Source organism: Coturnix japonica, unplaced genomic scaffold, assembly GCF_054131305.1.
Source record: "Coturnix japonica strain WE unplaced genomic scaffold, WE-NBRP24 Scf107, whole genome shotgun sequence".
NCBI lineage: Eukaryota > Metazoa > Chordata > Aves > Galliformes > Phasianidae > Coturnix > Coturnix japonica.
Window position 1 is genome coordinate 66,928 of NW_028189010.1, and position 17,392 is coordinate 84,319.

Here is a 17,392-nt window from a genome sequence, read left to right on the forward strand (position 1 = left end):
ATGGCGGCTCCCATTTGCTCTCTATCACCGCCGCTTCTACCGCCATTCCGCCTCCCGGTTAAGCCTCACCGAGACCCCAAACCGGGCCCACTCGCCTCTCCCATACCGGAAATCAACCTCCCGGTAACTTCCGGTTCCGCCCCGTTATCCCGTTGCCCACAGAGCGCGCTGAGGCCTGGACCGGAAGTGCCTAACAGTGCGCGCCGCCATTTTGTTGGAGGTTTCAAGATGGCGGCGTTGCGGCCTAGTCGGAATTTTGAGGCGTTTTGGGGCATTTTGGGGCGATTTTTGGGGTTAAAATGGGGGATTTTGGGGTCGAGAGACACGAAGGTGGAAAAATACACATTTTGGGGGCGGTTTTTGGGGGGTTTTGGTGTTAATTTGGGGGTTGGGATGGAGGGGAAGATGGGGCGAGGATGAGGATGGGGATGAAGGCCGCACTTCCGGGGTCAGCGCCGGAGCCTCCATTGAGTGAACAGGGAACGGCCGGAAACTGCCGGAAACTGCCGGAAATTGCCGAAGCTGGATCGGGAACGGCCGGAAATAGCCGAACCGCGAACAGCCGGAAATAGCCGAACGGGAACGGCCGGAAATAGCCGGAAACTGCCGAACCGGGATCGGGAACGGCCGGAAATAGCCGAACGGGAACGGAAACAGCCGGAAATAGCCGAACAGGGAATAGCCGGAAATAGCCGAACCGGGAACGGAAATAGCCGAACCGGGAACAGCCGGAAATAGCCGGAAACTGCCGAACCGGGATCGGGAACGGCCGGAAATAGACGAACCAGGAACTGCCGGAAATTGCCGAACCGGGAACGGAAATTGCCGAACCGGGAACAGCCGGAAATAGCCGAACCGGGACCAATAAGAGCCGGACCGGGACCGGAAAAGGACGAACCGGGATCGGGAAAAGCCGAACCTGGGCTGGGAAAGGCCGAACCGGGACCGATAAGAACCGGACCGGGACCGGGAAAAGACGAACCGGGATTGACAAGAACCGGACCGGGACCGAAAACAGCCGAACCGGGACCGAAAACAGCCGAACCGGGACCAATAAGAGCCGGATTTGGACCGGGAACAACCGAACCGGGACTGACAGCAGCCGAACCGGGATCGGGACCGGCCGAACCGGGATCAATAAGAGCCGGACCGAGGCTGGAGCCGAACCGGGATCGAGAACAGCCGAACCGGGACGGATTTGGACCGGGAACGTCCGGACCGGGATCGAACCAGAACTGGAACCGAACCGGGACTGGGACGGAACCGGGACTGGGTTCAAACCCGGCCCGGGGCTGACGGTAAGAGCCGGGCTGGGAACCGAACCGGGACTGGAACCGCAATTGGACCGGGCTGACGGGAACAGAACAAAACACGGAGTGGATCGGAACCAGGACGGGATTCGAACCGGGATTGGGATCGAACCTGGACCGGAACCAGGACAGGATCAGAACCGGGACTGGATTCAAAGCCAGATTGGATCAGAACCGGGACTGCATTAAGACCTGGACTGGATCAGAACCCGGACTGGATTAAGACCTGGACTGGATCAGAACCGGGACTGGATTAAAGGTCGGACTGGATTCAAAGCCAGACTGGATTAAAAGCTGGACTGGATTCGAACCCGGATTGGATCAGAACCGGGACTGGATCCAAACCTGGACTGGACCAGAATCTGGTCTGGATTAAAGCCCGGACTGGATTCAAAGCTGGACTGGATCAGAACCGGGACTGGATTAAGACCAGGACTGGATTCAAACCTGGACCGGGGTAAAATCCGGCCTGGATTCAAACCAGGACTGAATCAGAACCGGGACTGGATTAAGACCCGGACTGGATTCAGAACCGGACTGGATCAGAACTGAGACTGGATCAGAACCAGGACTGGATTCGAACCCAGACTGGATTAAGACCCGGAGTGGATCAGAACCGGGACTGGATTAAAGCCTGGACTGGATTTAAGCCTGGACCGGGGTAAAACCCGGACTGGATTCAAACCAGGACTGAATCAGAACTGGGACTGGATTCGAACTGGACTGGATTAAGACCCGGACTGGATTCGAACCCGTATTGGATCAGAACCGGGACTGGATCAGAACCAGGACTGGATTAAGGCCTGGACTGGATTCAGAACCGGACTGGATCAGAACCAGGACTGGATTCGAACCCAGACTGGATTAAGACCCGGACTGGATCAGAACCGGGACTGGATTAAAGCCTGGACTGGATTTAAGCCTGGACCGGGGTAAAACCCGGACTGGATTCAAACCAGGACTGAATCAGAACCGGGACTGGATTAAGGCCCGGACTGGATTCAGAACCGGACTGGATCAGAACTGAGACTGGATCAGAACCAGGACTGGATTCGAACCCAGACTGGATTAAGACCCGGAGTGGATCAGAACCGGGACTGGATTAAAGCCTGGACTGGATTTAAGCCTGGACCGGGGTAAAACCCGGACTGGATTCAAACAAGGACTGAATCAGAACCGGGACTGGATTCGAACCTGGACTGGATTAAAGCCCGGACTGGGGTAAAACCCGGCCTGGATTCGAACCCGGATTGGATTGAGACCCGGATTGGATTGAGGCCTTTATTGGGGCTGATGGTAAAACCCGGCCTGGAGCAGGAGCCGGATCGGAGCTGGGAGCGACAGCTGGAAGCACAGGTACCAAAATAGGGGGAATCCAGCCCAAAATGACCCTAAAAGACCCTAAAATACCCCAAATAGACCCCAAAAGACCCCAAATCAACCCCAAAATGTGTTTCAGGTTCTGGGTGCCCCCACGATGCAGGAGAGCTACGAGGCGCTGATCCTAATGGGTGAGAAATGGGGTCAATGGCCATAAATGGGACCCTATTAATGGCCCTATATGGGGGAATGACCCTATAATGGGGGAATGACCCTATAATGGGGGAATGACCCTATAATGGGGTAGAATGGCCCTATATGGGGGGGTATAGCCCTATAATGGGGGGGTATGGCCCTATAATGGGGTTAATGGCCCTATATGGGGGTGTATGACCCTATAATGGGGGGTAATGGCCCTATAATGGGGTTAATGGCCCTATATGGGGTTAATGGCCCTATATGGGGGGGTATGGCCCTAAATGGGGGGGGAATGGCCCTATAATGGAGTTAATGGCCCTATAATGGAGTTAATGGCCCTATAATGGGGGTAATGGCCCTATAATGGAGTTAATGGCCCTATAATGGGGGGGTATGGCCCTATAATGGGGTTAATGGCCCTATATGGGGGGGTATGACCCTAAATGGGGGGTTAATGGCCCTAAATGGGGGTTAATGGCCCTATAATGGGGGTTAATGGCCCTATAATGGAGTTAATGGCCCTATAATGGGGATGAATGGCCCTAAATGGGGGGTAATGGCCCTATATGGGGGGGTATGACCCTATAATGGGGTTAATGGACCTAAATGGGGGGGTATGGCCCTATAATGGGGATGAATGGCCCTATAATGGGGTTAATGGACCTATAATGGGGATTATGACCCTATAATGGGGTTTATGATCCTATAATGGCCCTAAATGGGGAGGTATGACCCTATAATGGGGGGTAATGGCCCTAAATGGGGTAGAATGGCCCTATAATGGGGTTAATGGCCCTATATGGGGGGTAATGGCTCTAAATGGGATAGAATTGATCTATATGGGGTTAATGGCCCTATATGGGGGGGAATGGCCCTATAATGGGGTTAATGGCCCTATAATGGGGGTTAATGGCCCTATAATGGGGGTTAATGGCCCTATATGGGGGGGTATGACCCTATATGGGGGGGTATGGCCCTAAATGGGGGTTAATGGCCCTAAATGGGGTAAAATAGCCCTATATGGGGGGGGTATGACCCTATATGGGGGGTATGACCCTATATGGGGGGTATGGCCCTATATGGGGGGGTATGACCCTATAATGGGGTTAATGGCCCTTAAATGGGATAGAATGGCTCTATATGGGGTTAATGGCCCTATATGGGGGGGGTATGACCCTATAATGGGGCAGTATGGCCCTAAATGGGATAGAATGGCCCTAAATGGGGGGAATGACCCTAAATGGGGACGAATGGCCCTATAATGGGGATGAATGGTCCTATAATGGAGTTAATGGCCCTATAATGGGGTTAAAGGCCCTATAATGGGGATGAATGGCCCTGTATGGGGGGGGGTATGACCCTATAATGGGGTTAATGGCCCTATAACGGGGGGGTATGACCCTATAACGGGGGGGTATGACCCTATAACGGGGGGTAATGGCCCTAAATGGGGTAAAATGGCCCTAAATGGGGTATAATAGCCCTATATGGGGGGGTATGACCCTATAATGGGGGTTAATGGCCCTATATGGGGGTGAGGTGACCCTATAATGGGGTTAATGGCCCTATATGGGGGGGGGAATGGCCCTAAATGGGATAGAATGACCCTATAATGGGGTTAATGGCACTATATGGGGGTGTATGACCCTATAATGGGGGGCAATGGTCCTAAATGGGGGGTAATGGCCCTATATGAGGGGGGAATGGCCCTATATGGGGGTGTATGGCCCTATAATGGGGTTAATGGCCCTAAATGGGATAGAATGGCCCTATATGGGGTTAATGGCCCTATATGGGGGGGTATGACCCTATAATGGGGTTAATGGCCCTAAATGGGGGGGAATAAACCTATATGGGGGGGTATGACCCTATAACGGGGGGTATGGCCCTATATGGGGGGGTATGGCTCTATAATGGGGTTAATGGCCCTATATGGGGGTTAATGGCCCTATATGGGGGGGAATGGCCCTATAATGGGTGGTATGACCCTATAATGGGGTTAAAGGCCCTATAATGGGCATGAATGGCCCTATATGGGGGGGTATGACCCTATAATGGGGTTAATGGCCCTATATGGGGGGGAATGGCCCTATAATGGGTGGTATGACCCTATAATGGGGTTAAAGGCCCTATAATGGGCATGAATGGCCCTATATGGGGGGGTATGACCCTATAATGGGGTTAATGGCCCTATATGGGGGGGGTATGACCCTATAATGGGGGTTAATGGCCCTATATGGGGGTGTATGACCCTATAATGGAGTTAATGGCCCTATAATGGGGGTATGACCCTATAATGGGGTTAATGGCCCTATAATGGGGTTAATGGCCCTATATGGGTTGGATTGACCCCAAATCGCTGCCCACCCCATAGAGTTCCCTGTCCCTAAACCCATCGTGGTGTCGAGGCTGGAGCTGGACGAGGAGCTGGGGGGAAACGAGGGCAAAGAGTGGGAGACCCTCAGGGTGGCACCCACCGGTAAGGGGGGGTATGGGGGTAATAGGGGATATGGGGTCAATGGGGTTAATAGGGGATATGGGGTCAATGGGGGATATAGGGTCAATAGGGGATATAGGGGATATGGGGTCAGTGGGGTTAATAGGGGATATGGGGGGGTATGGGGGATATAGGGGATATAGGGGATATGGGGTCAATGGGGGATATAGGGTCAATAGGGGGTATAGGGGATATGGGGTCAATGGGGGCTATAGGGGATATGGGGGTAATAGGGGATATGGGGGGTATAGGGCCAATGGGGTTAATGGGGGATATAGGGTCAATAGGGGATATAGGGGATATAGGGGATATGGGGTTAATAGGGGATATGGGGGGATATGGGGTCAATGGGGGGATATGGGGGGATATAGGGGGATATGGGGTCAATGGGGTTAATAGGGGATATGGGGGATATAGGGGATATGGGGTTAATAGGGGATAAGGGGGGATATATGGGGTCAATAGGGGATATGGGGTCAATGGAGGCTACGGGGGATATAGAGGGATATGGGATCAATAGGGGATGTAGGGGATATGGGGGGATATGGGGTCAATGGGGGATATGGGGTCAATGGGGGTAATAGGGGATAAGGGGGAATATAGGGTCAATAGGGGATATGGGGGATATAGGGTCAATAGGGGATATGGGGGATATAGGGTCAATGGGGGCTATAGGGGGATATGGGGTCAATGGGGGATATGGGGGCTATGGGATCTATGGGCCCCTATATCCCCTTTGAACCCCCTATATCCCCCCCTATAACCCCCATATAACCCCATATCCCCCCCTATAACCCCCTATAACCCCCCTATAACCCCCATATAACCCCATATGTCCCCCTATAACCCCATATAACCCCCCTATAACCCCATATGTCCCCCTATAACCCCATATAACCCCCCTATAACCCCCATATAACCCCATATCCCCCCATATCCCCCCCTATAACCCCATATAACACCCCTATAACCCCATCTAACCCCATTTCACCCCATATTACAGACGACCCCACAACCAGCGACGCCGACGACGTCGACACCGAACCCCAAATGCTGGATCACCCCATAGACCCCCATATAGACCCCATAGACCCCATAGACCCCCATAGCCACCCCATAGACCCCCATATCCACCCCATAGACCCCCATATCCACCCCATAGACCCCCATATCCACCCCATATCCCCCCCTATAGACCCCATATCCCCCCCCCGACCCCATAACCCCCCCTCCAAACCCTATAAGTGCCCCCAATGCTTCAAGTCCTTCACCCGCAGCTCCAACCTCAACGCCCACCAACGCAACCACGACCCCATAACCCACCCACCCCATAGGACCCACCAGCCGCCCTATAGGGCCAATAGGGTCCGAACCGGGCCCTATAAATGCCCCGAATGCGGGAAGGCTTTTACCTATAGCTCGGCCTATATCAAACATAGGAGGGCGCACGGGGACCCCCACCCCATAGAGCCCCATTGGTGTCAATGGTGCGGGAAGGGGTTCGCGGGGGGGGCGGCCCTAAGGAGGCACCAGAGGGTGCATATGGGGTAGGGGGGAAAAGGGGGGGTGGCCCTTTAAGGGATAGGGGGGGTATGGCCCTTTAAGAGCCAGTTGTGGGGTGCCTGGCCCTTTAAGAGCCTGGGGGGGGGAAATGGGGTGTATGGCCCTTTAAGAGATGGGGGGGTATGGCCTTTTAAGAGCCAATGGGGGAGGGGTGTATGGCCCTTTAAGAGCCAATGGGGGAGGGGTGTATGGCCCTTTAAGAGCCAGTTTTGGGGTGTATGGCCCTTTAAGAGATAGGGAGGGAAAGGGATGTATGGCCCTTTAAGAGCCATGGGGGGAAAAGGGGTGTATGGCCCTTTAAGAGCCAATGGGGGAGGGGTGTATGGCCCTTTAAGAGCCAATGGGGGAGGGGTGTATGGCCCTTTAAGAGCCAGTTTTGGGGTGTATGGCCCTTTAAGAGATAGGGAGGGAAAGGGATGTATGGCCCTTTAAGAGCCATGGGGGGAAAAGGGGTGTATGGCCCTTTAAGAGCCAATGGGGGGGGGTGTATGGCCCTTTAAGAGGCAGTTTTGGGGTGTATGGCCCTTTAAGAGATAGGGGGGTGTATGGCCCTTAAGAGCCAGTTGTGGGGTGCCTGGCCCTTTAAGAGCCATGGGGAGGGGGGAAATGGGGTGTATGGCCCTTTAAGAGCCTTGGGGGGGGGAAATGGGGTGTGTGGCCCTTTAAGAGCCATGGGGGGAAAAGGGGAGTATGGCCCTTTAAGAGATGGGGGGGATGGCCCTTTAAGAGATGGGGGGGGGGGGTATGGCCCTTTAAGAGCCTGGGGTAGGGTTAAAAGGGGGGTATGGCCCTTTAAGAGATGGGGGGGGTCTGGCCCTTTAAGAGGCAGTTTTGGGGTGTATGGCCCTTTAAGAGCCTGGGGAGTGTATGGTCCTTTAAGAGCTAGTTTGGGGGTGTATGGCCCTTTAAGAGATGGGGGGGGTGCCTGGCCCTTTAAGAGCCATGGGGAGGGGGGTGTATGGCCCTTTAAGAGATGGGGGGGTGTATGGCCCTTTAAGAGCCATGGGGAGGGGGGTGTATGGCCCTTTAAGAGATGGGGGGTGTATGGTCCTTTAAGAGGCAGTTTTGGGGTGTATGGCCCTTTAAGAGCCATGGGGGGAAAAGGGGTGTATGGCCCTTTAAGAGATGGGGGGGTGTAGGGCCTTTAAGAGCCAGTTTTGGGGTGTATGGCCCTTTAAGAGCCAGTTTTGGGGTGTATGGCCCTTTAAGAGCCATGGGGAGGGGGGTGTATGGCCCTTTAAGAGCCGAGCCAATGGGGGTGTATGGCCCTTTAAGAGATGGGGGGGGTGGGGAAATGGGGTGTGTGGCCCTTTAAGAGCCAGTTTTGGGGTGTATGGCCCTTTAAGAACCAGTTGTGGGGTGTATGGCCCTTTAAGAGCCATGGCGAGGGGGGAAATGGGGTGTATGGCCCTTTAAGAGCCAGTTTTGGGGTGTATGGCCCTTTAAGAGATGGGGGGGTGTATGGCCCTTTAAGAGATGGAGGGGGAAAAGGGGTGTATGGCCCTTTAAGAGCCATGGGGGGGGGGGGGGAAATGGGGTGTGTGGCCCTTTAAGAGCCAATGGGGGGGGTGTATGGCCCTTTAAGAGGCAGTTTTGGGGTGTCTGGCCCTTTAAGAGCCCCAAAAATGGGGGTTTTCGGGGTCATTTTGGGGTGAAAAGTCGCGTTTTTGGGGTCTCCCAATAAAGTTTTTCACCATAATGATGAAAATGGCTCTTTTTGACCCCAAAAATGGGGGGGGGGGGGGGTTGGGGTCTCTATGGGTCCCTATGGGGTTTCTATGGGGTCTCTATGGGGCCAGGGGGTCTCTATGGGTCTCTATGGGGTCTCTAAGGGGTCCCTATGGGGCAGGAGGGCCCCTATGGGGTTGGGGGTCTCTATGGGGTGGGGGAGTCTCTATGGGGTCGCTATGGGGCCGGGGGGTCTCTATGGGTCCCTATGGGCTCTCTATGGGATCTGGGGGTTTCTATGGGTCTCTATGGGTCCCTATAGGGTTTCTATGGGGTTCCTATGGGGTCTCTATAGGGCTGGGGATCCCTATGGGGTCTCTATGGGGTGGGAGGTTCCCTATGGGGCTGGGGGGGGCTCTATGGGGTTTGGGGTCCCTATGGGTCCCTATGGGGTTTCTATGGGTCCCTATGGGTTTTCTATGGGGTCCCTATGGGGCTGGGGATCCATATGGGGTCTCTATGGGGTGGGAGGTTCTCTATGGGGCTGGGGGGGGGTCTCTATGGGGTTTGGGGTCTCTATGGGGTTTCTATGGGGTCTCTATGGGGCTGGGGGTCCCTATGGGGTCTCTATGGGGTCTCTATGGGGCTGGGGGTCCTTATGGGGTCCCTATGGGGTCTCTATGGGGTTTTTGGCCCTAATTAAGTCCCGCCCTTAATGACCTTCGTCCTTAATGAGTTGCCCCAGTGGGGCCCCATTGGGGCGCTGACCTATAGGGCGGGATGTGGGGCAGCCCCACCGCTTCCAGGAATGGGGGGAGGGGGGTCATTGCACAACACAGCCCCATAGGGACTGACCCCATAGATCCCCGCCCCATAGAGCCCAGCCCCATAGGGACTGACCCCATAGAGCCCAGCCCCACAGATCCCAGCCCCATAGATCCTGCCCCAATGGCTGCAGCGCTGCTCGGCTTCGTCCTTCTGCTGCCCCACATCGCGGCCGGTAAGTGACCCACAGCTGCCCCATAACCTGCCCCATAACCACCCCATAACCACCCCATAACCTGCCCCATAACTACCCCATAACTACCCTATAACCACCCCATAACCCACCCCATAGCCCCATAGCTGCCCCATAATCTGCCCCATAACCACCCCATAACTACCCTATAACCACCCTATAACCACCCCATAACCTGCCCCATAACCACCCCATAACTACCCTATAACCCCCCACAGCTGCCCCATAACCACCCCATATCGGCCCCATAACCACCCCATAGCTGCACCCCAGCCCCATAACCACCCCATAGCGGCCCCATAGCCGCCCCCCCCCGCCCCATAGCGGCCCCATAGCCTCCCTATAGCCCCATAGCGGCCCCATAACCCACCCCATAGCTGCACCCCTGCCCCATAGCTGCCCTATAGCCTCACCCCCGCCCCATAGCGGCCCCATAGCCGCACCCCCGCCCCATAGCCTCCCCATAGCCCCATAGCCGCCCCATAACCACCCATATTGGCCCCATAACCACCCCATAACTGCCCTATACCCTCAGGTTCCCCCCTTGGCTGTGACCCAGCCTCCATCCCCATAGCCACCCATAGCGGCCCCATAACCCCCCATAGCGGCCCCATAACCACCCATATCGGCCCCATAGCTGCACCCCCGCCCCATAACCACCCATATCAGTCCCATATCAGCCCCATATGACCCCATATGGGCCCCATAACCACCCCATAACCCTATACCCCTCTAGGTTCCCTTGGCTGTGACCCGTCCTCCATCCCCATAGCCACCCATAGCGGCCCCATAACCACCCATAGCCCCATAGCGGCCCCATAGCCACCCATAGCGGCCCCATAGCCCCATATGGGCCCCATAGCCGCCCCATAACCACCCATAGCGGCCCCATAGGCCCCCCATAGCCCCATAGCGGCCCCATAACCACCCATAGCGGCCCCATAGCCCCCCATAGCGGCCCCATAACCCCCCATAGCGGCCCCATAACCCCCCATAGCGGCCCCATAACCACCCATAGCCCCATAGCGGCCCCATAACCCCCCATAGCGGCCCCATAGCCACCCATAGCGGCCCCATAAACCCCCATAGCGGCCCCATAACCACCCATAGCGGACCCATAGGCCCCCCATAGCCCCATATCGGCCCCATATGGCCCCATATGACCCCATAGCAGCCCCATATGGCCCCATATGACCCCATAACCCTATACCCCTCTAGGTTCCCTTGGCTGTGACCCGTCCTCCGTCCCCATAACCACCCATAGCCCCCCCATAGCCCCATAGCGGCCCCATAACCGCCCATAGCGGCCCCATAACCACCCATAGCGGCCCCATAACCACCCATAGCCCCATAGCGGCCCCATAACCACCCATAGCGGCCCCATAACCACCCATAGCGGCCCCATAACCACCCATAGCGGCCCCATAGGCCCCCCATAGCCCCATATCGGCCCCATATGGCCCCATATGACCCCATAGCAGCCCCATATGACCCCATAACCCCATACCCCTCTAGGTTCCCTTGGCTGTGACCCGTCCTCCGTCCCTATAGCCACCCATAGCAGCCCCATAGGCCCCCCATAGCCCCATATCGGCCCCATAGCCCCACATATCCGCCCCATATGGCCCCATATGGCCCCATATGACCCCATAGCAGCCCCATATGGGGCCCCATATGACCCCATAACCGCCCTATACCCCTATAGGTTCCCCCCTTGGCTGTGACCCGTCCTCCGTCCCCATAACCACCCATAGCGGCCCCATAACCACCCATAGCCACCCATAACCACCCATATGACCCCATATCGACCCCATATGGCCCCATGTGACCCCATAGCAGCCCCATATGACCCCATAACCCTATACCCCTATAGGTTCCCTTGGCTGTGACCTGTCGTCCGTCCCCATAGCCACCCATAGCGGCCCCATAGGCCCCCCATAGCCCCATAGCGGCCCCATAACCACCCATAGCGACCCCATAGCTGCACCCCCGCCCCATAGCCGCCCCATAGCCGCCCCATAGCCCCCCCATAGCCCCATATCGGCCCCATATGGCCCCATATGACCCCATAGCAGCCCCATATCGGCCCCATAACCGCCCTATAACCCTATAGGTTCCCTTGGCTGTGACCCGTCCTCAGTCCCCATAGCCACCCATAGTGGCCCCATAGGCCCCCCATAGCCCCATATTGGCCCCATAGCCCCCCATAGCGGCCCCATATGACCCCATATGGCCCCATAGCAGCCCCATATCAGCCCCATATGACCCCATAACCCTATACCCCTATAGGTTCCCTTGGCTGTGACCCGTCCTCCGTCCCCATAGCCACCCATAGCGGCCCCATAACCACCCATAGCGGCCCCATAGGCCCCCCATAGCCCCATATCGGCCCCATATGGGCCCCATATGACCCCATAACCCTATACCCCTTTAGGTTCCCTTGGCTGTGACCCGTCCTCCGTCCCCATAGCCACCCATAGCGGCCCCATATGGCCCCATATGACCCCATAGCAGCCCCATATCGGCCCCATAACCACCCTATACCCCTATAGGTTCCCTTGTGGGTTCGCCCCCCTTGTGACCCGTCCTCCGTCCCCATAGCCACCCATAGCGGCCCCATAGCCCCATATGGGCCCCATAGCCGCCCCATAACCACCCATAGCGGCCCCATAGGCCCCCCATAGCCCCATATCGGCCCCATATGGCCCCATATGACCCCATAACCCCATACCCCTATATGTTCCCTTGGCTGTGACCCGTCCTCCGCCCCCATAACCACCCATAGCCCCCCCATAGCCCCATAACCACCCATAGCCCCATATGACCCCATAACCCCATACCCCTCTAGGTTCCCTTGGCTGTGACCCATCCTCCGCCCCCATACTGGGGGGCTGGGCGGAGCTGGAGCCGGGGGGCGCCGCGCTGCGCTACCGCTGCCCACAGGGGCAGTTCCCGAGTCCCACCGCCAGGCGGCGCTGTGGGAACGACGGACAATGGGAACCAATGGGGGACGGGACCCCGAAGTGTAAAGGTAAAGGGGACCTATGGGGCCATAGGGCGTTATGGGGTGATATGGGGTGATATGGGGTCCCTATGGGGTGACATGGGGTGATATGGGGTGATATGGGGTCTCTATGGGGTGATATGGGGTCCCTATGGGGTCGCTAAGGGGCCCTATGGGGTGATATGGGGTTTCTATGGGGCCCTATGGGGAGATATGGGGTGATATGGGGTCCCTATGGGGTGATATGGGGCGATATGGGGTCGCTGTGGGAACGACGGACAATGGGAACCAATGGGGGACGGGACCCCGAAATGTAAAGGTAACCCCATATAGACCCCATATAATGACCCCATATAACCCCATATAATCCCATATCCCCCCATATAACCCCATATAACCACATATAACCCCATATACCCCCATATAACCCCCCATATCCCCCCATATAACCCCATATACCCCCCTATAACCCTATATAACCCCATATAACCCCATATAACCCCATATAACCCCATATAACCCTATATAACCCCATATAACCCCAATATAATCCCATATAATGACCCTATATGGCCTATATCCCCCTATATAACCCCATATACCCCCCTATAACCCTATATAACCCCATATAACCCCATATCCCCCCATATAACCCCATATCCCCCCATATAACCCCATATCCCCCCATATAACCCCATATAACCCCATATCCCCATATATAACCCCATATAACCCTATATATCCCATATATAACCCTATATAACCCTATATAATCTCTCCCGGCAGCCATCTTGTGCCCCCCCCCCCAGGCCCTGGATCATGGCGTCCTATGGCCCCTGTTGCCCCGTTACCCCCCGGGGGTCGTGGTTCATTTCCGGTGTTTTGATGGTTTTTACTTCCGGGGGTCACCGAACCGGACGTGTGGGGTGGGCGGGAAATGGACCGGAACCGGCCCGGTGTGCGATGATGGAGGTAAGGCCTAAAACCCCATAGAAACCTATAGAAACCTATAGAAACCCTATAGGATCCCATTGAATCCCATAGGATCCCATTGAGACCCTATAGGATCCCATAGGGCAGCATAGGACCCCATAGAATCCCATAGAACCCCATATAATCCCATAGAAACCCCATAGAACCCTATAGAACCCTATAGAAACCCTATAGGATCCCATTGAATCCCATTGAATCCCATTGAGTCCCATAGAAACCCCATTGAATCCCATTGAGTCCCATAGGATCCCATTGAGACTCTATAGGATCCCATAGGGCAGCATAGGACCCCATAGAATCCCATAGAACCCTATAGAACCCTATAGAAACCCTATAGGATCCCATAGAAACCCTATAGAAACCCTATAGAAACCCTATAGAAACCCCATAGAAACCCCATTGAATCCCATAGGATCCCATTGAGACCCTATAGGATCCCATAGGGCAGCATAGGACCCCATAGAATCCCATAGAACCCCATAGAACCCTATAGAAACCCTATAGAAACCCTATAGGATCCCATTGAGTCCCATAGGATCCCATTGAGACCCTATAGGATCCCATAGGGCAGCATAGGACCCCATAGAATCCCATAGAACCCCATAGAATCCCATAGAACCCTATAGAATCCCATAGAAACCCCATAGAAACCCTATAGAAACCCTATAGAAACCCCATAGAAACCCCATTAAATCCCATAGGATCCCATTGAGACTCTATAGGATCCCATAGGGCAGCATAGGACCCCATAGAATCCCATAGAACCCTATAGAAACCCCATAGAACCCTATAGAATCCCATAGAAACCCCATAGAAACCCTATAGAAACCCTATAGAAACCCCATTGAATCCCATTGAATCCCATTGAGTCCCATAGGATCCCATTGAGACTCTATAGGATCCCATAGGGCAGCATAGGACCCCATAGAATCCCATAGAACCCCATAGAACCCTATAGAAACCCTATAGAAACCCTATAGGATCCCATTGAGTCCCATAGGATCCCATTGAGACCCTATAGGATCCCATAGGGCAGCATAGGACCCCATAGAATCCCATAGAACCCCATAGAATCCCATAGAAACCCTATAGAAACCCCATTGAATCCCATTGAAACCCATTGAGTCCCATAGGATCCCATTGAGACTCTATAGGATCTCATAGGGCAGCATAGGACCCCATAGAATCCCATAGAACCCTATAGAAACCCCATAGAACCCTATAGAAACCCTATAGAAACCCCATTGAATCCCATTGAAACCCATTGAGTCCCATAGGATCCCATTGAGACCCTATAGGATCCCATAGGGCAGCATAGGACCCCATAGAATCCCATAGAACCCCATAGAACCCTATAGAAACCCCATTGAATCCCATTGAATCCCACTGAGTCCCATAGGATCCCATTGAGACCCTATAGGATCCCATAGGGCAGCATAGGACCCCATAGAATCCCATAGAACCCCATAGAACCCTATAGAAACCCCATTGAATCCCATTGAATCCCATTGAGCCCCATAGGATCCCATTGAGACCCTATAGGATCCCATAGGGCAGCATAGGACCCCATAGAAACCCCATAGAACCCTATAGAAACCCTATAGAACCCTATAGAAACCCTATAGAAACCACATTGAATCCCATTGAGTCCCATAGGATCCCATTGAGACTCTATAGGATCCCATAGGGCAGCATAGGACCCCATAGAATCCCATATAACCCCATAGAATCCCATAGAACCCTATAGAAACCCCATAGAATCCCATAGAAACCCCATAGAACCCTATAGAAATCCTATAGAAACCCTATAGAAACCACATTGAATCCCATTGAGTCCCATAGGATCCCATTGAGACCCTATAGGATCCCATAGGGCAGCATAGGACCCCATAGAATCCCATAGAATCCCATATTATCCCATAGAAACCCCATAGAACCCTATAGAATCCCATAGAAACCCCATAGAAACCCTATAGAAACCCTATAGAAACCCCATTGAATCCCATTGAATCCCACTGAGTCCCATAGGATCCCATTGAGACCCTATAGGATCCCATAGGGCAGCATAGGACCCCATAGAAACCCCATAGAACCCTATAGAAACCCTATAGAAACCCTATAGGATCCCATAGAAACACCATTGAATCCCATTGAGTCCCATAGGATCCCATTGAGACTCCATAGGATCCCATAGGGCAGCATAGGACCCCATAGAATCCCATAGAACCCCATAGAATCCCCATATAACCCCATATACCTCCATATATCCTCCCTTCTAACCCCATATCCCCCCATAGAGACCCCATATCCCACCCTATAGCGCCCTTATAAACCCATATAATCCCATTGAGACCCCATATAACCCCATATCCCCCCATATCCCCCAATATAACCCCATATAACCCCATAGAGACCCCATATCCCCCCATAGGGACCCCATAGGACCCATAGATACCCCATATCCCCCCATATAACCCCCATATCCTCCCATATAACCCTATATACTCTCTATATGACCCCATATCCCCCCATATAACCCCATATCCCCCATATCCCCCCCCATATCCCCTCCATATCCCCCCCTATAACCCCATATCCCCCCATATACCCCCCATATAACCCCATATATCTCCATATCCCCCCATATCCCCCCATATAACCCCATATAACCCCATATAACCCCATAGCCCCCCCATATACCCCCATATAACCCCATATCCCCCCATATCCCCCCATATAACCCCATATCCCCCCATATCCCCCCATATAACCCCATATCCCCCCATATCCCCCCATATAACCCCATATCCCCCCATATCCCCCCATATAACCCCATATCCCCACATAGGAACCCCATAGGACTCATAGGGACCCCATATCCCCCCATATCCCCCCATATCCCCCCATATAACCCCATAGGGACCCCATAGGACCCATATAACCCCATATAACCCCATATCCCCCCATATAACCCCATATAACCCTATATAACCCCATATCCCCCCCATATCCCCCCATATCTCCCCATAGGGACCCCATAGGGACCCCATAGGACCCATAGATACCCCATATAACCCCATATATCCCATAATCCCCTATAGGCGGTGACTGCCCCGCCCCCCCCGTCCCGTTCGGCGGTACCAAGGAAGGTTCCCGGTACCGGCTGGAGGACTCGGTTCGGTTCCGTTGTGGTTCCGGTTTGGTTCTATTGGGTTCAGCCGTCAGACGGTGCCTGGAAGGGGGAGTGTGGAGTGGGACCGAGCCCGAGTGCAGGGGTATGTGGGGGTATATGGGGTATATGGGGGTTATGGGGTATATGGGGTTATATAGAGAGTATATAGGGTTATATGGGGGTATATGGGGTATATGGGGTTATATGGGGTTATATGGGGTTATATGGGGGGATATGGGGGGATATGGGGTCATATGGGGTTATATGGGGTTATATGGGGGGATATGGGGGGAGATATGGGGTCTCTATGGGGGGATATGGGGTTATATGGGGGGATATGGGGGGATATGGGGGTATATGGGGTTATATGGGGGTATATGGGGGGATATGGGGTTATATGGGGGGATATGGGGGGATATGGGGTTATATGGGGTTATATGGGGTATATGGGGTTATATGGGGGGATATGGGGTCCCTATGGGTCCTATGGGGTCCCTATGGGGGGATATGGGGTCTCTATGAGTCCTATGGGGTTCCTATGCGGTTATATGGGGGGATATGGGGGGATATGGGGGTATATGGGGTTATATGGGGGTATATGGGGGGATATGGGGTTATATGGGGGGATATGGGGGGATATGGGGTTATA

General features: G+C 54.3%; 2 protein-coding genes across 3 annotated transcripts in view; both read left to right on the forward strand.

The window, feature by feature from the left end:
• LOC146751261 (uncharacterized) lies at nucleotides 1-2,812 on the forward strand. Its single transcript, XM_085535079.1, has 3 exons — nucleotides 1-123; nucleotides 780-2,666; nucleotides 2,770-2,812. The coding sequence occupies exons 1-2, from the start codon at nucleotides 1-3 to the stop codon at nucleotides 1,497-1,499; spliced, it is 843 nt and encodes a 280-aa protein (XP_085391205.1). The 3' UTR covers nucleotides 1,500-2,666; nucleotides 2,770-2,812.
• A 6,591-nt stretch (nucleotides 2,813-9,403) lies between these two features.
• Nucleotides 9,404-17,392, forward strand: part of CFB (complement factor B) — a 35,191-nt gene continuing 27,202 nt past the window's right edge. For both annotated transcript variants that reach the window (XM_085535059.1, XM_085535060.1), the window contains exons 1-4: nucleotides 9,404-9,556; nucleotides 12,423-12,605; nucleotides 13,365-13,550; nucleotides 16,673-16,846. In XM_085535059.1, coding sequence (XP_085391185.1) covers nucleotides 9,505-9,556; nucleotides 12,423-12,605; nucleotides 13,365-13,550; nucleotides 16,673-16,846 — 595 coding nt within the window. In that variant the 5' untranslated portion in view covers nucleotides 9,404-9,504. The remainder of the gene's footprint in view (nucleotides 9,557-12,422; nucleotides 12,606-13,364; nucleotides 13,551-16,672; nucleotides 16,847-17,392) is intronic.